Genomic DNA, 23075 nt, shown 5'->3' with positions numbered 1-23075 from the left:
TGAATAGTGTTCTTATCCACAGAGCCTACAAGGTTAATATGGTAGGATAGCCTTATGTTTATATTCTCCCCAAAACATAAACATAAATTATTTCACAAAAACCCAGTGCCTACAAATACCAAGTGCTCAAAAAATTTTTAATTTGAAACTTATGAAAAATTATTTCTAGAAGACAGGGTATTGGAAATGACTAAAATGTTAATTTTTATGATTAAATGGTCCTTCCTAATTTCCATTTGTTTAGAGGACATACAATAAAGTGTTTCCTGGAAGGGCAGAAGTATAGGCCAGACCCTTTCCCCAAAGTTATCTTGTGTTTTTAAGAATTTCCCCTCAAAAATATTGTCTGCCACCCATATATAATTGATTTAATTATGTCCCAAATATTAAAGGAAATTTTACAGTTTAAGACTTTGAATAAGCACACTTACTATGAATACAAGGAAAGTGCAAAATGGAATGATTGTTAAAATTACCCAGCCTTAGAAAAATCTTATATTCAATTCTGCCAAGATTTGCTGGGTGAGTAGTTTCTTTGTAGTTTAACAAATATTGTACAAATTCTAGCAGAACCTGTATTTTATGTGTATAAGAACTTCATTAAATAACAGAATGGACTTAACTTAGAAATTTTACACCATTTTACATAAAACAAAAAAGAGGCTAAAATATGACAAATTACTTTTCTTTGTTAACTTATTTCATTAAGAAGCAACACACAAAGTTCAGTACCTGATTATTTGATACTGACAGTCTCAGTGGAGAAAGCTTTCTCTGTTTAGTTTCTGGGCTCTTCATTTTATTTGTTGTTCCTTCACAATCCAAAGTAATATTCTGATTTTGCGTATCTTTTTCTTTTGAAATATCCTTTTCTTTTTTTCCTTTTTTCCTCCTTGTCTCATAACCACTGTTGATGTTTTCCGTGGACTCAGAACTACGTTTTAGAACAGGGCACTCTGGATTTTCTTTGAGGCATGCGCAATCCACCTTGTACTTACTGGAAAAATAACCAGTTAAATAGTTATTCAAGACATTTTAAAAAACCTGTAAAATTTTATAATTCATTTTAAGCTGCAACTCCATAAAATTGTATGCTATTACTAATTATAAGTAATCCTTACTTTTCACTAATTTGTATTCCTAGTAACTATCACAAAGAAATTTTCTTTTCTTTTAAGAACAATGTAATAAAAGTTGATTTCTAGGCTTCAATCACAAGGATAAATAAGTAATGGTTTACAGAAAAAAAAAACTCCAATAAAAATTTTTTTAAGTACAAGGATACTGTGGCTCACATTAAGACAAAAACTGTATTTATTTCAGAGGTTGCAAAGTGTTATAACGAATACCCTAAATTTGACCTAAGTAAAAAAAAAAAAAATGCTAGGTATAATAAATATCAAACCTTAATTAGTTTCTCTTATACTTTACAAAATGGTTTCAATAACCAGGTTTCTTTAAAAAACTACATTGGAAAAACTTCAAGTAGTGCTTCCTTTTGCCCTTACGTGTTCCCTCTTTCAAATAGAAGCTTGAAAAATAACTACTATCTTTCATCTTCACAGTAGTGATAATTATTTCTCTCATTTTACAGATGAGATAAAACTCAAGAGAGAAACAGTATCTTGTCCAAAGTCACACAATTAATAAGTGGTAGGGATGGTATCCAGATTCAGGTCTATAGGAGTCCAAAGCCCACATTTTGCATCTCAATATTTCATAATGCTCTGATCTCTTTATCTCTATCACCAAGATTTCGTTCATTTCTAGGATAAATGTCCAAACATAGGTTAAATAATAATAGAAGCTTACCACGTTGAATGTTTTAAGTAGATTCAAAATTTGTTCAAAATAAAAATAATATGCTAAGTTTCTAATACTCCTATTCATTCACTTTTAACACCAGCATAAAGGCACAGGTCAAACTGCTTAACTGCCTAATTCTCTGAATCGGGTAGAATTCAAATATTAATGGTCTACCTCCTACCTCTCCAAATCAGGTTTAATAGAAACTAGCTTGAAACTCTTTCTAAATGTCTTCTTTGATTTCAGCGTAACAGAATTCCCTATAATAATGATGGCAACACTAAAGCGTATTAAGTAATTCTTTTGTGCAAGGAACTGTTTTAAACACATACTAATTCACTGAATCTTCAAAAAATTTGTTAGGAGAGTATTATTATTCTCATAGCATACATGAAGTACTGAGGCACTAAGAGATTAAGAAACTGGTCCAAGGTTATATAGCTAAATAAGCGATCCAGCTAGGATTGGAAACCAGTCAGATTATAAAAAGCTTATATTCTTAACCACTGTGGGATAGTGTTTCTTAAAGTAATGAGCAAAGAGCCATTTTTGCAGTATTTTCCACTGTCTCAAGGAGAAAGGGCCAAAAAGGAAACATGTAAAGTATCATGATAAACCTGACTGAACAATCAAATAGAAAAGAATACTAAAGTAAGAGGGTTTTCACTGACAAAAATCAAAATGACCATTAACCCTTTGCACTCGCTTGCTTTTTTCTCCGAGCTGCTACCGATGCTAATCGTGTCAAGTCACACTTGACATCCGAGTGCAAAAGGTTAAAAACTTCTGCATTTCAATAGGGTACCACACAAAATTATAAAAAGTAAAATACAGAATAGGAGGAAATGAACTGAAATACTTATAACAACCTTCTCCCTTCAAAAAAGTCAGTAAGAAAAAGACTACCCAGCAGAAAAAATGAACAAATGATTAGGCAATTCATAAGAAAGCCAAAGTCACAAACATATTAAAAGATCCTTGGGTCCATAAAACAATTAAGGATAATGTAATCTATAATAATAAAAGCATAATATGCTAATTCGGACGAAGCCAGGGCTGCGAGGGAAGCCTGGGTCCCGGGTGCCTGGATCTCGGGTGCCAGAGGGAAGCCAGTGCTGGCAGCCAGAGGAAGGAAGGCCTTACTCCTGCATGAATTTCATGCATCGGGCCTCTAGTTAAAACATAAAAGGATGCCATTTCACATGGATTAGCATCCATTTTTAAAAACGTGGTATACACACACACACTGGATTAACACACAGTAATAAAAAATAATGAAATTTTGCCATTGGCAACAGCATGGATGGACCTAAAGGATATTACACTAAGTGAAATAAGTCAGAGAGAAAGACAAGTAAAGTGGAGCAAGGAAGTAAAATGGAATACAAACTGGTTATTCATCTATGTTTAATATAAACTGAGGCTGTACACATTCTACAACACAGCAATTCTACCCCTAGGTCCCTACCGTGAAGAGAACATGTACACATGAAGACATGCTCATAAAGTCATAAGAGCATTTTTTTGTAACTCTACCAATAGTGGAATGAATAAATACCATCAACAGTGAAAATAAATGAACTAGAACTACACATAACAGAATTGAATCTCAAAAAGTAATGACTGAGAAAAGATAGAATGTAAAAATCATAGATTCTAATTTACATGTTATTTAAAAATATACAAAATACTAGATCCTATTTAGAGACAAAGGAGGCAAGAATATAAAATGGAAAAATGAAAGTCTCTTCAATAAGTGCTGTTGGGAAGACTGGACCACTCTCTTATCTCATATACAAAAATAAACTCAAGAGAAACCAAGATGGCGGCATAGGTAAACACCTAAACTGCTGCCTCGCACAACAATTTCAAAACTACAACTAAAAGACAAAACGGACATCATCCAGAACCACAGGAAGGCTGGCTGAGTGGAAATTCTACAACTAGAAGGAAAGAGAAAAGCACACAGACTCAGAGGAGCTGCAGAAGGCAGAGGTACGGAGGCGTGCGCGGAGAGGGCTGGCAACTGAGTACGCAGCTGGCTTTCTCAATCGGGAGGGAGACAAAAGCTCCCGACAGCTCGGAACTCCAGTTCCGGGCGAGACTCTGGGGACCCAGACTCATACGGGGAGAAACTGGACTGTCTGTCAGCGGGCAAAACTCGAGGGCAGCTTTCTCTCAGAGGTGCTTGCAGCGATTACCGTGGGACACTGAGACCCAGGGGCCTCTTAGGACAGGGCTGACGGAAAGCCATTGCTGTCTGCTCCGCCCTGAGACTCCACCCCTGCCAAGCTGAGCACAGAGGCTTTTGCAAGTTTTGTCTCATAAGGGTGTCTCCAGCACAGAAGTTCTTCCAGCATAGACACAGCCAATTGGCCTAGGGGTCAAATCCTCCCAGTGATACCAACAACAACCAAGGCTTAACCACAACAAGACTGTGCACATAGCCCACAAAGGGGTGCACCAAGAGTGTCCACCTCAGGTAACTGGGGAGGCTGAGCCACTGGGCCCTATAGAACATCTAGCACACAAAGCCACTCTATCAACTCAGGGAAGCAGCCAAAATGCAGAGACAAAGAAACAGGTCACAAATGAAAGAAACGGAGGAAAGCAAACGACTGGATATAGAGTTCAAAACCATGGTTATAAGTTTTTACAAGAATTTTCTAGAAAAGGCTGATAGATTTAGTGAGACCCTCGAGGATATGAAAAAGGACCAACTAGAAATTAAGCATACACTGACTGAAACAAAAAATAATATACAGAGATCCAACAGCAGACTAGAGGATCGCAAGAATCAAGTCAAAGATTTGAAATACAAAGAAGCAAAAAACACCCAACCGGGAAAGCAAAAAGAAAAAAGAATCCAAAAATATGAAGATAGTGTAAGGAGCCTCTGGGACAACTTCAAGCATACCAACATCAGAATTATGGGGGTGCCAGAAGAAGAGAGAGAGCAAGGTACTGAAAACCTATTTGAAAAATAATGACAGAAAACTTCCCCCACCTGGTGAAAGAAATAGACTTACAAGTCCAGGAAGCGCAGAGAACCCCAAACAAAAGGAATCCAAAGAGGACCACACCAAGACACATCATAATTAAAATGCCAAGAGCAAAAGACAAAGAATATTACAAACAGCAAGATAAAAACAGTTAGTTACCTATAAGGGAGCACCCATACGACTGTCAGCGGATTTCTCAACAGAAACTGTGCAGGCCAGACGGGAGTGGCAAGAAATATTCAAAGTGATGAATAGCAAGAACCTACAACCAAGATTACTCTACCCAGCAAAGCTATCATTCAGGATTGAAGGTCAGATAAAGAGCTTCACAGATAAGAAAAAGCTAAAGGAGTTCATCACCACCAAACCAGTATTATATGAAATGCTGAAAGGTATTCTTTAAGAAGAGGAAGAAGAGGAAAAAAATCAACAATCTGATGAACAGAATAAACTGGTGAATATAATAGAATCAGGGGCATAGAAAGGGAGTGGACTGACAATTCTCAGGGGGAAAGGGGTGTAGGGGGTGTGGGAAGAGACTGGACAAAAATCATACACCTATGAACCAGTGATCACGGACAACGGGGATGGGGGCATACGTGTGGGGAGGTTTGGATGGGAATGGGGGGGGGATTGATGACAAATATGTGATACCTTAATCAATAAAGTAATTAAAAAAAACATACACCTATGGATGAGGACAGTGGCGGAGGGGGAAGGTAAGGGGAAAGGGTGGGGTGGGAACTGGGTGGAGGGGAGCTATGGGGGGGGGGGGGGAAGGAACAACTGTAATAATCTGAACAAAAATAAACTCAAAATGGATTGAGATTTAAATTAATGTAATCCCTGAAATCACAAAACTTCTGAAAACAGAGGTTGAAAACTATCTGACATCAGTCTGAGTATTATCTTTTACAAAACATAAAGACAACCTACAAGATATTTGCAAATGACATACCTGATAAGGGGCTTATATCCAAAATACATAAAGAACTCGTAAAACTCAGTAACAAGAAAATAAACAATCCAATCAAAAATCGGCAGTGGACGCGAGAAGACATTTCTCCAAAGAAAGAAGATATACAGATGGCCAACAGACATGAAAAGATGCTCAACATCACTAATCATAAGTGAAATGCAAATCAAAACCACAATGAGATAACACCAGTCAGAATGGCTGCTATCAAAGTCAACAAATAATGTGTTGGGGAAGATGTGTAGGAAAGAAGGACCCTTTTGCACTGTCGGTGGAGCTGCAAACTGGTGCAGCAACTTTGGAAAACAGTATGGAAATCCCTCAAAAAAATCTAAAAATAGATCTACCATAACAATCATAAACACACTTCTGAGTATTTATCAGAGGAAAATGAAAACACTAATTTGAAAAGATACATGCATCCCTATGTTCACTGCAGCAATTACAACAGCCAAGTTATGAAAACAACCTAGGTGTCCAATGATAGATGAATGTATAAAAAAGATGTGGTATATACACACACACACACTGGATTAATTCACAGTAATAAAAAAGAATGAAATTTTGCCATTGGCAACAGCATGGATGGACCTAAAGGATATTACACTAAGTGAAATAAATCAGAGAGAAAGACAAATTCTCTATGGTTTCACTATGTGGAATCTAAAAAAACGAACAAACGAAGCAAAAACACTCATAAATAGAGACCAAAAGGGATAGTTCACAGAGGAGGAGGGTGGAGGGATAGATGAAAAAGGTGAAGGAATATAGAAATATATTTGATATTTGCATGAGATATTAAAATAATTAGTGGGGTAATTAGGTTGTAAGGTATAAAAATGTAGAATCACTATATCAAACAACTGAAACTAATATAACTGATATAAAATTGTATACCAATTAAACAAAAAATAGAAGGGAAAAATTCTTACATAAACAAGGTCAGTGTTGTAGTTAAAAAAAGGGAAAGTTAAGTATATTTTACTACCTTTTACAGAATAATAAAACAACTGCATATTTTAAAAAAAACAAGGTCAGTGTTATATAGCTGAATCAGGATTACTAGTTATAATTACTATTAGCATTTTCATTACAACAGTAATTAAGGAATGTCTGGAAAAGAACTAAGCAGCTTTGCTGTAATGGAAGCTGATACCAAAATGCTTGTAAATAAAAATAAAAAGTTGTGGACATTAAGGAAATGTGTTGAAACAACAGATCTTATGTAGAGATTTGAACTTACCAATTCCCATAGTCAAAATCAAAGGCAATAGTAATTTCAGTTCCCTTTGGAATATTTTGTATAGAATAAATGTAAAGATGTATGGTTCCATCTTCAATTTCATGCCTCACCTATTAGTTAAAAGAATTTTATATTTCTATAGATTATTTTTTACCTTTAGAAGCATCTCACCCTACCATTTTGAAAACTATTCAAAGTAATCCCCAAATACAACATGGAAAATAATGGCATTAATTATAAGACTTGTAACTATAATCAGTGGTTATCAGCTGGGAAAGTGATACATCAATGCAAGTTTGATGCAAGCTCTACAGCCCACCATGTAGTATTAAAAAGAAAATACTGTATTTTATCAGTTCTACAATGCATATTTTTTCACCTTTTAGCATCTCTGAAATAGGGAGTGGCATCTTTAACTTGATGAAATGCAGTAATGGTACAGTTAACACTGTACTTTTTCTATGACAGACACTGTTCTAGGTACTTTACATAACTACTTTAGTTCTCATAACACCTTTTTACAGGTAAAACTGAAGCACAAAATTATAAATCTAGTTAGTCAAAGAGAAGACATGAATCTAGTAAGTCTGGCTTCAAAACTTACATTCTTAACTGTAACATTATATAACAATAAAATTAAAAATTTTATTTTTCCATGTAAAACAACAAAACCAGAAATACACTCAACATTAAAACACAGTTTTATTGTAGCACATATAAAATCTATTTTAGCTTTCAGCGTTGTCATCTACCTTGATCAAATTAGAACATATATTTGACCCATATATACAGAGTTTCTTTAGGATAAACAGAATCTAATATTTCCTCTTACAAGAAACATCACAATTTCTTCAATGTGCAAAGTTATTTTTAAGACCTCAAAGCCAGTATCTCCTAAATTTTCACAATGGAAAGGTGCTCGAGTATAAAATACATCAACAGTTAAAAAGTGCTTTTAGGCTACCAGACTTCTGTGGTTAATACTCAAATTCCACATACCCCTCCAACCCCTGTCTCCCAAAAGGATCTCTATAAGCTTACCTCTGCATTGGGTGTACAAGAACGTCTGATGAACCGAGCCTCATTCCCAAACGTCCTTGCATCAACACACATTTCTAGCCCATGAAATTTAGAATAGAATAAAACAAAAGGGTATGGTCTACAAAGAAAGAAGTGCATTATAAACCATTAGCATTTTGAGTTTAAGAAACTTCTAAAAGACTTACAGTAAGTAGTGAAATCAAGAAATTGAATATAAAAAAGCTTGATACCAAAACCTACTCTTAACCACTAGGCTAGTTCATGCTAATAAGGTTTTTAGCTGTTCCTATAACCTTATATAAGTCAAAGATAATTAACAGGATGTGGAAATTCAAATTTACAAAGATAAAAAGGGAGTAATTATTACCTTTACAGAAGGACTTATATTTGGATGCCTTTAAAGTCCCTATCTCCTTGTGCATTTAAGTGTTTGAATTATAGCTCTGTTTTAGTCAAATTTGCTATATAAAAGGGAAGGATTCACATATATCTTTTCTATTTTAAATAAAAACTCGTTATAAACTAGAAATATTTTTAATAATAGCATAGAGACTGAGAATGTTCTCTCTCTAGAGTTACACACATACTTCTAGACTTCAGGGAAGCAATGGCTGTGATAGGAACACATCAGTTTCCTCCCAAAATCACAAACCATAGAAGAGGCCTTCCAAAGCCATTCCATACCTAGAAAAGTGGGAGTTGAAAATGGTGGCAATAATGTAAGATCAAATCTATCATCTAATAAAGAGGAAGAGGTTTTGCTTGTGATAGGCACCAATGGTCTTTTCAGGTTCTAACAATTATAAGGAATTAGGAAAGGTGTTGGATGGAAATTACCTTATAATCTCAGGCAATCGAGTTTTTAATTAATATCCACCTATATTGCTATAGTTTATCTTTAAAGTAGATTGTTTTAGTGTCAGCAAGATAAAAATGGGTAAGAGACAGGAATATATCTGCATTTTTATATTTTATTATAGTTCAAAATTATTAGTTACTGTTCAACTACACTACTGTTTTAAATACTAAAATGATCACTTAGGAAAACAAAATACATATAAACACAGCATCTTGGTTAAAAATAGCAAAAAATTCAATACAGAAAAATAGAAAACTAATATGGGAAAATAAATGCATATACCTCTTAAAGAAATATCCATTTGCTTCAAATTGTTCTCTTAGCATAAATTTTCCTCTATATTCAATTATAAGTGCATCAGGAGGCAAATCTTTTGCAGATTTCAGAATTTTCTTATTTTTTTGTATATGGCTCTGAAATCAGAGAAATGTTGAGATTAATTAAACCTTAATGCTTTTAGTCTAACAACTTTAAGATATAGAGTAGAAAAAATAAGGTTTCTGTTTTATAACATTTTGGCAAATGATATATTTACCTCTACAGGAGGCTTGAAGAGCGAATTATTGGTATTCAAATTTGATTTATTTATCTCTTTTTTGTCATTTCCATTGCCTAATCTCAGAGCTAATCTTTGTGCCTCCCTCTGAACACCCTCGCTATACTGGTTATTATTTGCCTCTTCATATCGATCCATCCATGCTTTGATTTTTGTCTCCCATCCAAAATTTGAACCATCAGATGAAGGATCAATCTCTGGAGCTGAACCCTAAAATCACAGCAAACTAAGCATTAATATCTGGACTTCAAATATTTATACATACGCACACAAAATCAATGACTATATAAGATATAAACTAGACATTAATGTTAGACTTTCTAAGTTGGTCCTAGTAAAAAGAGCACCATAAATGAGCAGTTTACTACATTTTTATACTGCATGCCACACAAATATGAGTTGGAAAATTGAAGGAAGCTAAGTCAGAATAGTAGAAATTCAAGTTTCACCATCACTACTGTAGTCAAATGAAGGCTATCAATAAAATTGCAACTACCCAAAGGTTTGGAGTCATTGTCAACTAATGTTTTAAAAAAGCAGATGAAATTTTTTGTTTTAGAAACTGCAAATATCTACTCTGTACTCACAGCTCTATTTAACCAGATAAATGGGATTATTATGTAAACTACACATACTGCACATTAAGTATAAACATTTTATATACATTAAAATTTTAACACTTAATAACAAAAATATTCTTGATATCTTAATTAGTGTAATTCCAATTGTCCACATAATAAATTTGATGTGAGAATAGAATGTGAAATACTCAAATGGTTCATAGCCTAAATTCAAAGGGTCATAATGAGGGCAAGAACTTTCAAGCTTAAGTGCTTGCTCCTCTATAGCCCCTATTAAAACCTGTAAGATAAGAATTCTAAATGCCAAGTAATAAAAAGTTACCACCTCTCTTCTTAATGTTACCAAAAAAAAAAAGGAGTATTTTTTCACTGGAATGCAATTTATATAAAGGCACAATTACCATTCATTTGAAAATGTATTAAAACCTGAACTCCTGCCCGACTGGTGTGGCTCAGTGGTTGAGCATCAACCTGTGAACTAGGTCAGGGTTCCATTCCCAGTCAGGGCACATGCCCGGGTTGTGGCCTCAATCCCCAGCAGGGGGCGTACAGGAGGCAGCCTATCAATTATTCTCTCTCATCATTGATGTTTCTAGCCCTCCCTACCTTCCTCTCTCTGAAATCAATAAAAACTTTTTTTTTAATTTCCTGAACTCCTACAATTTTTATTTGCAATCTTAGGATGAAAATCAATTAATGCAGATAATAAGAACAAATATTTTACCTTATCATTAGAATAATTCAAATTTATTAACAAATTTAATGTGAAATTTCAATTTAGTTGTAAATGCTGTTCATTGTTTTCTTTCTACAACATTAAACTTTGATAAAAGATTTTGTCTATATGTAAAATCTAACAGAACTGAAATTTTAATATCATATATAGATTTAATAAAAATCCTTATATATCCTGTTAGGACATGTAAATGTGTACAGAAACACTAAAATTTACCATCAGTGAATCTTCCCTATACTTGTCCACAATAAAACAAACTACAGTTGAACTGTGAACACAGGTTTGAACTGCATGGGTCCATTTATATGTGGATTTTTTTTTCAATAACTACCTGTATTATTTTCCATCTGTGGTTGGGAGTCCACGGATACAGAGGCCTGGCTATATGCATTTATCTAAACCATTTTATATGGGGGACTTGATATCTGGGGGGGTAGGGGGGGGGGTACTGGAACCAAGCCTCCTTGGATATCAAATGATAAGTTTTGGGGAGTCAAAAGTTATACTTGAAATTTTAACTGTGCAGGGGGTTGATATTCCTAACCCTGGCACTGTTCAAGGGTCAAATGTATATAGTAAGTTGTTCAACTATTTGATTGGGATAGGTTTATTTCACTAATTGATATTTTATATACTTACATATTCTACATTATAATGACTACTTGATAAAGAACAGATTTTTATACAAATGAGACACTACATATTAAGGCTTTCCTCAGTTTTCAAATTTTTCTTTGTTTTGCATCTTCCCCTCCCCATCCCCCTCAGAAAACACTCTATACTGAGCTGGTATATCTTTAATACAGCTCTTCTGTATCTCTTGAATCTTATAAACACTACAGAATTACTTATTAGAGTTGTCATGATCTTAAAGAGATACCTTCAAGTTAAGAAAAAGGTATCTTTAAAAATGCACAGACTCACTACTTCACATAATAAATGAAAATATTTCAGTTAAGTAAAACATGCTCCTTCCTCATTAGACCTCCTATTAAACTGATTAGATAAATTGGAAAGAAAGGAAGATAGCTGGAGTATCTATCAATTGTACCAACAGCTTAATCCAAAATCTTTTTCAGACCTCCTTTTTCTGTGTCAGAGAAAATACCATAAATCCAGATTTAACATACTACAGTTGAACTGTGAACAACAGTATAAAATTCCAACTTCAGCCCTAGCCGGTTTGGCTCAGTGGATAGAGCGTCGGCCTGCGGACTCAAGGGTCCCAGGTTCGATTCCGGTCAGGGGCATGTACCTTGGTTGCGGGCACATCCCCAGTGGGGGGGGTGTAGAAGGCAGCTGACCGATGTTTCTCTCTCATGGATGTTTCTAACTCTCTATCCCTCTCCCTTCCTCTCTGTAAAAAATCAATAAAATATATATATATTTTTTAAATTCCAACTTCAATATATAAAGAACATTTTTGTGAAACTTTGGACTTATTAACATTTTTGAGAAGAATTACAAAAGTTCATAAGAATAATAATTGGACAACTGCTTATCCTCCAGTAATGCAGAATTAATGAATAATTATTATTGAATAATAAATTATAATTATTATTGAATAATGAGTAATTATTATACTACATGAACAACAGATATACTATAACATGCTCCCCACATCCTATTTCAACATTTGACAACTTGGAAAACCCATTATCCTTTACTGCCTAATTTAAAAAGCTATAGTAACACTGTATAGCTGACCTCTATGATCCAACACAAACCTATCTCTTAGGGGGAGGCAGAGCTGGGGAGCCTTGCTTCTCTCAGCAATCTTGGCATCTACAAAATTGAGGATTTATTCTAATTAATTCAAGGTACAAGTGACTAGTTTGTACTATTATTAATATGGTGGATCTATGGTGATTTTATAGTATTTTATAATAACTGATGACTAAATCACTAGAATCCCAACTATGCAAAGGAGTAAAATTTCAAATTCCAAATGTGATTTTGCATACAACTATCTAGTATATTAACACCAAGTGTACTAGAGACATGGAATGCAATAGTAACTGAAATTCTGTTTTCTTGACATTTTACTATTAGAAATTGTTCATATATTTCCTCCTTTTGGCTATTTTAACAATGTTAATAAACTCTAAGAATGGCATATTTATCGAATTAGAATTCTCTATGGCCCAACTTCTGATAAAGATAATAAGCAATGAAATGACACATAGTGAAGAAAGCATGAAGATTATGAACAAACAACAACTTAGTAAACTCCCGAATAATTGACAGTTGCTAACAAGGGCTTAAATTTAACATATTTACCTTAACTCTTGATGACTTCCTAGATCCTTCACGAAAGGCCTGAAATAAAATGGAATTCTGAGTTTTGAATATAATTAATATTTAAGAATCAATCGGTTCAATGAAGTCTCATAATAACAAAAAGTTTGGTATAACCACCAGAACTAGAGAAATGTTTAAGTAAAAAAACTCATCTTTAGAAAAGAACATAAAAAATATATATGATACAATGCTGAGAAAAAGTCTAAATTTTCTGTGTGATTAATATTACAATAATGGAAAAGTATTTGATAAAAATTGGAAGGATATAAAAAATATTATAGTAATGCCTGTAAAATTCAGCTCCCACCACTCTCTATCTTATTCATTTATAAAAATGAAAAACTTACTTTTTTACATTTTGAAATGTTTTGTTCTTTCTCCCCACTTTTTTTCCTTCTTTTATCATTAACCTTAGAAACTCTTGAAGTAGTTAAAGTAATAGATGTTGGGGTATGCTGAAATGCAGTATACAATTCCACAGGAACCTCATCACCACTCTCAGTTGCACTGGTATCACCATCTTCAAGGCAAAATAAAAATTACTGCGTGTGTAATACTTCTATTTCAAACAATAAAACAACATTCCACATAAGAAACTATTATATATCTATTTTTCTGAAGAATAAACATTCTCTTCACTTCTTCACTTATATTAACCTTTTGCACTTGGATGTCGAGTGTGACTCGACACGGTTAGCATCGGTAGCAGCTTGAGAAAAAAGCGAGTGCAAAGGGTTAAGACTAGGGGCCCAGTGCACGAAGATTCGTGCACGGGGGGGGGGGGGGGGTCCCTCAGCCCAACCTGCACCCTCTCCAATCTGGGAGTTTCTATCTGTCTTTGCAATCATATGAGCGAATTGTCTGAGACTCCAACCCAGTTTGGTTTGTTGCTCACAGAATAATAGAGGCTTTTTTTTTTCTTTGCTTCATTGGTGGAGATTTCCTGGAAGTTTTAGGATATCTTCCCTTTAATTTTTCCTAGACCGGTGATGGGCAACCTTTTGAGCTTGGTGTGTTAAACTTTGCCAAAAAACTGAGCATAACTCGGGTAGTGTGTCACTTTGAGGAAAAAACATTATTTCGCAAATGTTTCATCCTCGGCATGCGGCCGCCTAAGCGGCCGCGTGTCATCAGAAATGGCTAAGCGTGTCAGTGCTGACACGCGTGTCATAGGTTTGCCATCAGTGTCCTAGACACTCTGATTTTACTTATGTCTCTCACCTTTGCTTTCCCCCTCACCCCCCACTGCAACAATAACTTGCACCAGGCTCACTTTGCTCTAGTGTCTAGGAGATCCGTCTGCCACGGATCAATGCTAACTATGATTCCCAGCATTCCTGGTGCTCCCCATGCTCTGGGCTTCTACTTCCGGTCCTGAGGCTGCCACCAGAACTACTATTCCCAGAATTCCTGGTGCTCCCCGTGCTCTTGGTTTTCCCTTCCTGCTCTGTCTCCGTCCCACAGCCTCCCGCTCTGCCAAGTTCCCCAAGCCGCTCCACTCTCTGCTGGTTCTCCCACTCTGCTCTCCGCCTGGTGCCTATGTATGCAAATTAACCCGCCATCTTTGGCGGGTTAATTTGCATACTCACTCCTGATTGGCTGGTGGTTGTCACAGAGGTCAATTTATATGTTTCTCTTTTCTTATATAGGATACATTTAAATGCAAGTTTTGGCCTGGCTGAAGTGGTTCAGTGGTTCAGCATCAACCTATGAACCAGGTGGTCACAGTTCGATTCCCAGTCAGGACACATGCCAGAGTTGCAGGCTAGTGTGGGGCATGCAGAAGGCAGCCGATCAATGATTCTCTCTCATCATTGATGTTTCTCTCTCCCCCTACCTTCCTCTCTGATATCAATAAAAATATATTTTAACAACAAAAAAATGCAAACTATGAATGTCAGTTCTCATACTTAGGCTAGAAAGGATAAAAAAGTTTGACAACCCACTCGGATGGTGTGACTGTGAAAAACACGCAGTTGCATACATTGCCAAAGGAAATTCAAAATTCCCTGCAAAGTGTGGCCAAATCTAGCAAAATCTACATGCACTTAGCCTTTCACCCAACACTCCCTTTTCTAGGGATCCATCCAAAGATAAAATGGCAAAAGCACACAAAAACATAGCAAGAGCCCTAGCTGGTTTGGCTCAGTGGATAGAGCGTCTGCCTGCATACTGAAAGGTCCCAGGTTTGATTCTGGTCAAGGGCACATGCCTGGGTTGCAGGCTCGAACCCCAGTAAGGGGTGTACAGGAGGCAGCTGGTCAATGATTATTTCTCATCATTGATGTTTCTATCTCTCTCTCCCTCACCCTTCCTCTTTGAAATCAATAAAAATAAAAAAATAAAAAACAAAACAAAAACATATGCATGCAACAGAGATTCACTGAAAGTACTATCCTATCTAATAAAAGAGCAATATGCAAACTGACCATACCTCCACTACGCCCACCAGCCAATCAGGAGCAAGTATGCAAATTAACCCAACCAAGATGGCTGCGGCCACAGAGCAAGCAGGAGGCTTGGGTTTCCCTGGCAATGGAGAAAGCCAAGCTTCCCGTCCACTCTGGCCGGCCCTGGACTCCTCAAGGCTACAAAGTTTCAATTATAGAAGATAAATAAATCCCAACAAAAATGGCGGCAGCCACGGAGCTGGAGAGAGCAAGAGGCTTGGGTTGCCCCCGGCGATGGAGGAAACCAAGCTTCCTGGCCTACCTTGGCCTCTGTTGAAGGTTACAAAGTTTCAATTATAGAAGATAGATAAATCCCAACAAAATGGTGGCAGCCATTGAGCTGGAGAGAGCAGGAGGCTTGGGTTTCCCCTGGCAATGGAGGAAGCCAAGTTTTCCACCCGCCCTGGCCTCCGCTGAAGGCTACAAAGTTTCAATTATAGAAGATAAATCCCAGATAAGGGCCTCCACTTGGGTTGCCGGGGGGCATGGCTGGCCTGCAAACCACCCCAGGCCCCTCACCCAGGCCACCCCACGCCCCAAGGGAACCCCCACCCTGATCAGGGACACCCTTCAGGGCAAACCAGCCGGCTCCCACCCATGCACCAGGCCTCTATCCTATCTAATAAAAGAGTAATATGGAAATTGACCGTCACTCCAACACACAAGATGGCCGCCACAAGATGGCCAGCAGGGGAGGGCAGTTGGGAGGGACCAGGTCTGCAAGGGAGGGCAGTTGTGGGCGATCAGGCCGCAGGGGAGGGCAGTTGAGAGGGATCAGGCCTGAAAGGGAGGGCAGTTGGGGGCAATCAAGCCTGCAGGGGAGGGCAGTTAGGGCTGACCAGACCGCAGAGGAGAGAAGTTGGGGGAGACCGAGCCTGCAGGGAAGGGCAGTTGGGGGAGACCAAGCCTGCAGGGAAGGGCAGTTGGGGGGGACCCAGGCCTGCAGGGGAGGGCAGTTGGGGGGGACCAGGCCTGCAGGGGAGGGCAGTTAGGGGTGACTAGGCCTGCAGGGGAGGGCAGTTAGGGGCAATCAGGCTGGCAGGGGAGCAGTTAGGCATCAATCAGGCTGGCAGGGGAGTGATTAGGGGGTGATCAGGCTGGCAGGCAGAAGTGGTTAGGGGCAATCAGGAAGGCAGGCAGGCGAGCAGTTGGGAGCCAGCAGTCCTAGATTGGAGAGGGTGCAGGCTGGGCTGAGGGACACGGACACACACACACACACACACACACACACACCCAGTGCACGAATTTCGTGCACCTGGCCTCTAGTTTGTAATAAAAACAAAGTAAAACAAAAAATGAAAATAACTAAAAAGTCCATGAAACAGGAATAGTTCAATAAACTATCATTATTCAAAACCAGCTGTATTGGTATCAGCATGTTTTAAGCCAAAATGAAAGTTGTAGTAATGTTATACTTCTAAATTCTGTTCCTAAAAATGAAAGAAACACTATTCCAAATAATAAACTAATGAATACACATCTTTTCAAAGAACAAACATATTTAACTTCTTTAAACCAATAGGTTACCTATGTATTTTCCTATACAATTTAAATTTATTTTCCTCTAGTTTCCATATTTCCTACATTCTTATTCTATAATCTGTAAAAAAGAATATTTAAAAATCTGTATCTGAGATTTTAAATTATATACAATCAACATTCAGCAGTAAGATATTTCCATCCAATTAAAAATATGCAGGCCAGTTATTCTCTCAACCACACTAATCCTATTTAGTATAGATCTTTTTCACCCACCTGACAAATTTTCCCTTTTTCGCCGTTGTAGTAGCACTGCTCTCTCTTTATCCAAACTCCTACATTTAAAATATTAGCATGATTATTATTTATCAAACTTTCATAAATTTAAATATAAAGCAGATTTGTTTTAAATGTGACAAACTTACAATTTCTCTAATGTTCTCACTGAAAATCCAACAGTATAAAATACATGTACTGCCCCTTGCCTCACATTAGATTTCATCTAGCATCATCAGCATTATATGCCAGTTTAGTGACTATAATTGTACTGTTAAGAAAATCATTTTTTTTAATGTAGGAAACTAGTACATCTTTTTTAAAGAAATTTTAATTGAATATTTAAAACAAAGAGTCTGGAAAAGAATGTTAACATGTGTAACAAAAGTTATAAATTAAATTTCTTAAAAGAAATGAATGACACAAATTAGTCTATTTGCATTATCCCATTTGCCTAAAATTACTTCCACTTTTGAAATAATAAACACTAAACATTTAATTAAGTAAAATATAAACTTCCTTCAGCTCCACTCATGAAGTACATTACATCATCAGTAGTAATTGTTTTACTTTATTTCCCCCTATATTTTACTGTCTAACTCAGTGGTCGGCAAACCGCGGCTCGCGAGCCACATGCGGCTCTTTGGCCCCTTGAATGTGGCTCAGCGTTAGAACCACTTCTTCAAAATAGACACGCCCAGGCCGAAAACCGACTTCTGTGCATGGGCCACGAAGTTTCAATCACACGTGGTATTTTGTGGAAGAGCCACACTCAAGGGGCCAAAGAGCCGCATGTGGCTCGCGAGCCGAGGTTTGCCGACCACTGGTCTAACTTATTAGTCTAGAGGTCAAATAACACTAGATAGTATTTTGAAATGGGAGAATAAGGGCTCTAGACCGAAATGCCTACAACTTAGTAATAGACTTGCCTTAATGTCTACTAGAATATGCAACAATCCTATAGCACCAATGATAACTATCTTAATCATCACAGAATGATGGCAGTTACTGCTCAATTGACTGTTTTCCCTAAAGGTCAGCTTTTAATCAACTCTTATTAAAATAACAGTTAACAACAGCTACTTATCCCATCAAAAAATAGCCCTAGCCAGTTTGGCTCATATATGATAATTGCTTTGTGGTTATGGTTATTTTTAAAAATTATTTTATGTACGTATACATAAATACATATATCTTGAAATACATAAGTATACATATGAATAAAATAATATATCTTGGATTTACATTAAAATAGTATGTGAAGGGGAGAAGAAATAGAAGGGCAAGATAAATAAAAAAAGGTTGTTAATAATTGTTGAAGCAGGGTGGTGGAAATATGTGGATTCAGTATACTATTTATTTTTATACTAGGAGCCAGTTGCACGAAGTTTCGTGCAATAGACTTTTCCTTCACCTGGCTGCCGGCACCAGTTATCTGCCAGCAGCAGTTTTCCTCTGGCCACCCGCCGATCAGAGTGCCTCCCGCCAGCACGATCGGCCACCCCGAGAGGAACTCCGATCGGGAGGTGCTCCGATTGGGCGGGTGGCCAGAGGAAAACTGCTGCTGGAGGAAAACTGGTGCCAGCAGCCACACCATCGGCCACTCCGAGTTCCGCCACCAGCATCTTCATTCCGCAGCGCCAGCCTAAGCAGCGCTGGCCGTTTAAGCCGGCGGGAGACCCCCGCTCCTACCGCCAGCCAATCGGCCACCCTGAGTCCCGCCCCCCGCGCCTCCAGCCGGCCCAATCGTGGGCATAGCGGAGTGATGGTAATTTGCATATTACCATTTTATTAGGTATGATAGGTTTGAAATGTCCTAATAAAAAGATTTTTTAAAAACATACAAAAGGACCAGTAGGTGTGGCTCGGCAGTTGAGGGTCAACCTATGAACCGGAGGTCATGGTTCGATTCCTGGTCAGGGCACATGCCTGGGTTACAACTCGATCCCCAGGAGGGACTTGCAGGAGGCAGCCAATCAATGATTCTCTCTCATCATTGATGTTTCTATCTGAAATCAATAAAAATTAATATATAAAAAAATACGAAAGAACAAAAAAGAAAAAAGAGAGAACTCATGGACATGGACAACAGTGTGATAATTTCAGAGGGAGGATGGTAGGTGGAGGTGAAAGAAGATATAAGGGGGAGAAGTGGTGATAGAAAAAAAAAAAAAGAAAAAAAAACCTACAAAGAGATATCACTTCACACCTGTTTGAATGGCTATTATCAATAAATCAACAAACTAGTGCTGGGGTGGATGTGGAAAAAAGGGAACCCTAGTGCACACACAATGACACACAAAAACACCACAAAAAATAAATGGGAGAAAAACACATTACTGCAAACCTACAAAATTCTGTAACTGAGGCAATGTCCTCCCAGTAACTCTTTAACAGAGTGCATTCCAGTGAAAAAACATGGCATTACATAGAAGATGCACTATTATTTCATGCATCATTAAAAAAGTAAAAATGCTACTAACTATAACATTATCAATAGATTCTTCCTGATTTTAGGATTGTCAGAATACAAAAACAAAAAAACAACCCGTTTTTATTCATACATAAATTTCTACTAACTAAAGATTATCTCAGTAAGATTATGGGCAATCTTATTGGTATGCACAACTTACCGAGGCTGACAACGTTCACATAGATATGTGTCAGGAATATGCTGCCTATCAATCCCCATGCAGTCAATATGTTGCCAAACACTTAAAAAAAAAAAAAAAAAAAGCAAAAAGCAGAACATATAAAGTATTTTTAAAATCATCCTTAAATTAAGATTTGATATTCCATTTAACTATCACTTAAGTGCCTACTTTGCATTTAATATACTAAAAAGTGCTGTGAGGAATTCATAGAAATATGTCCTCAGGGAGATAAAACTTTAAGATGTAAAAACAAGAGGACAAATACATTATATATAATATAAATTTATAAAGCAAATAAAATTTTAAACTGCAAAAGATATACATTATAAATATTATTAGAAATCACAAAGTAGAGAGGTCCACACTACTTGGAGTTAATGGGAAAAGCACCCTGGAAAACAATGAACTTGAATAGAACCTTGTTTAGGTCTTTAGGAAGAAAAGATTAGTTACTATAGCAATGTTTTCTTCAAGTAGGCAGATATGAGGAGCAATAGTCAGAAAGTGGTTAATATCTATGAAGAGGAATATTCATTTTGAAAGAAAAGACTAAACATGGATTAGTAATGTATAGTCAGATTATATAGGACTTGGAATGTCAGGATATGTGTAAATTTTTTCTAATGGCACCAGATAACAACTAGAGGTGCTATGGTGGTATAAACTGTTAATTCAAAGAAGTAAAGAAATTGAAAGCAAAAAAAACCAAAACACACAAATAAGAGGTTTTTCCAAAATTCCAGACCTGAGTTAAAGGAGGACAGAACTAGAATGATGGCAGAGAAGATGAAGTTAAAGAATCCAGAAAACATTCCATGAGGACAGAGATTAAACCGACTGTGTTCTCTGTTTTTAATGGAATACATGGACCAGCTTGAGGCAAACTTTTCAATTTGTGACTTTAATTGGTCTAAAGTTGACATATTTGCCTATTTCTAAAAACAGTCATATCTTTATATAATAACTAGAGGCCCAGTGCATGAAAATTCGTGCACTCAGGGGGGGGTCCCTAGGCCTGGCCTGAGATCAGGGCCTATCGGGACTTCCCTTCCCCGGGCTGCAGGCAGCTGACCCCATCCCCATCCCTGCCACTGCTTGCCATCTGTGCAGCACTGCCCCCTCCTCCCCTGCTACCGGTGGCCTCCCTCTGCAGGCGACAGGCTGGGGTGCAATGGCTTGGCTGGCCTGGGCCTCCCTTTCTTTGCTGGGGGGCAGGGCCAGCCCTGTGAAGGGCCGTCTGCCTACCTGATTGCCCCTAACCACTCGCCTACCTACCTGGTCGCCCCTAATTACTCGGCCTGCCTGCCTGATTGCCCCTAACAGCTTGCTTAGGGGTGGGGCCAGCCCGGTGAGGGGCCGTCTGCCTACATGATCACCCCTCACTGCTGGCCTGCCTACCTGACCTCCCCTAACCGCTGTTCTGCCTACCTGATCATCCCTAATCACTCTGCCTGCCTGCCTGATTGCCCCTATCCCCTTGCTTGGGGGTGGGGCCAGCACTGACTTCCTGTTGGTCAGCCTCCGGTCGTTATGACCCAGGGTTTTTATATATCAGGATTAGCTACTTCTAATATCTAAAACTATGAAATTAACAACTATCGTACTGTTGTTCTTCACTTAACCGAAAATCTTGAGACAAGAACTAGTAGAAGGTGGAAGGCAATGGAATATATGTCTATGTATATCAAAGATGTGGGGGCGGGGGGAGTAAAACAAAACAAAACACAAAGGCATGCCTGGCCTGTGTGTCTCAGTGGTTGAGTATCGAGTTATGAAACAGGAGGTCATAGTTTGATTCCTGGTCAGGGCACATGCCCAGGTTGCGGACTCAATCCCCAGTGGGGGGCATGCAGGAGGCAGCCTATCAATGATTCTCTCTCATCATTGATGTTTATATCCCTCATTCCCTCTCCCTTCCTCTCTGAAATAAAAAATTATATATATATATGGCAGAGCACCCTAAAAGGAGGGTTAGAATAACAAATTAAGTTAAATCTGGGGGATAAGCAATGATGTCATGCAGAAAACAGAACTAGAAAATAAATAAATGATCAGAGCTCTAGATGTCAAATTTGAAAGAGATGAGAATGAGCAGTGAGTATATAAAAATATAGAGGCAATAAAAAACAAGAATAAAAAAGAAATGCAGTACACTATAAGTTAAGCAGTAAAAAAATAGAATGATAAAAAAAAAGATTCATAACAAAGACAGCAGTTGCTGAGAAGCAAATACCTTGAGTTAATACAAAAACTGTGAACTGTTCCTTCAAGATTTTGTAGATAGGTATAAATCCTAAGGACTATTTCATTATTTTCTAATAGGGATTATTCTATATTCTATATAGATGAATGTAATTAAATCAAAAGAAAAACACTGTTTAGATTATGCATTAAAATAAAAACATTGCAAATGGTATGTAATTTATCACAGACAAAATCAGCTAAAAGAAAGCTATTTTATATTATTGGTTAAAATATGAATTGAAAGATATTCTAATAAGTAGCTAATAAAAATAACGAGGATAACAAGTTATCATTAAGGTTATTTTTTAATTCTTTAAATTTGCCTCATGAATAAATTTACTGGAGTGATTGCTCATGGTACTGATATGTGTCACAGGTAATAAGAATTTATTTTTAAATTTGAAAATGTTTTTATTAATGTTTTTATGAGTATTAACTCAAGTATTAAAATTACAATTTTCCATAAAAATATCAAATTTCACATTCCACTTAAGACTATCTTTTTTCCCCTTTTGGCAAAGGTAAATCAACTTTTTGAAATATAACCCTAACTGCATGTTTATATAACAATAACATCCAAACCTTAACACTTAATCTAATAAATGGTAACAATATTACAAAATAATGCAAAGTAATTTACATTTGGCTCTAGGATGCATATTTATACTCACACTGGACTATTTCAAATCAAATAACAAAGCTATGACATAAGCACCAGACCCAGGGAATTCTGTAAAACTATCAAGCTTTCTAACCCACTACAGTGCACTGCTTGAATACTTTGATTCCCACACTATGCAGGGGATGGACTCAGTAACTTTCAGGCTGAAATCCTACTGTTCCCTCTCCATCCTCCCCAACTCCCTCCCAC

General features: G+C 37.2%; 1 protein-coding gene across 5 annotated transcripts in view; it reads right to left on the bottom strand.

Moving 5' to 3' along the window:
• Window positions 1-23075, bottom strand: part of KMT2E (lysine methyltransferase 2E (inactive)) — a 97502-nt gene that overhangs the window by 20097 nt on the left and 54330 nt on the right. For 4 of the 5 annotated variants that reach the window (XM_008149890.3, XM_054726555.1, XM_028158650.2 and 1 more), the window contains 9 exons: window positions 19940-20020; window positions 17307-17365; window positions 13449-13621; window positions 13081-13119; window positions 9463-9693; window positions 9210-9340; window positions 8069-8186; window positions 7028-7137; window positions 733-997 (listed from right to left, as the gene is read on the bottom strand). In XM_008149890.3, the coding sequence (XP_008148112.2) occupies window positions 733-997; window positions 7028-7137; window positions 8069-8186; window positions 9210-9340; window positions 9463-9693; window positions 13081-13119; window positions 13449-13621; window positions 17307-17365; window positions 19940-20020 (1207 nt within the window). The remainder of the gene's footprint in view (window positions 1-732; window positions 998-7027; window positions 7138-8068; window positions 8187-9209; window positions 9341-9462; window positions 9694-13080; window positions 13120-13448; window positions 13622-17306; window positions 17366-19939; window positions 20021-23075) is intronic. The other variant, XM_028158686.2, reaches the window with a different exon arrangement.

Source organism: Eptesicus fuscus, chromosome 14 (assembly GCF_027574615.1).
Source record: "Eptesicus fuscus isolate TK198812 chromosome 14, DD_ASM_mEF_20220401, whole genome shotgun sequence".
Taxonomy (NCBI): Eukaryota; Metazoa; Chordata; class Mammalia; order Chiroptera; family Vespertilionidae; genus Eptesicus; species Eptesicus fuscus.
This window is presented reverse-complemented; position numbering and strand designations above follow the sequence as displayed.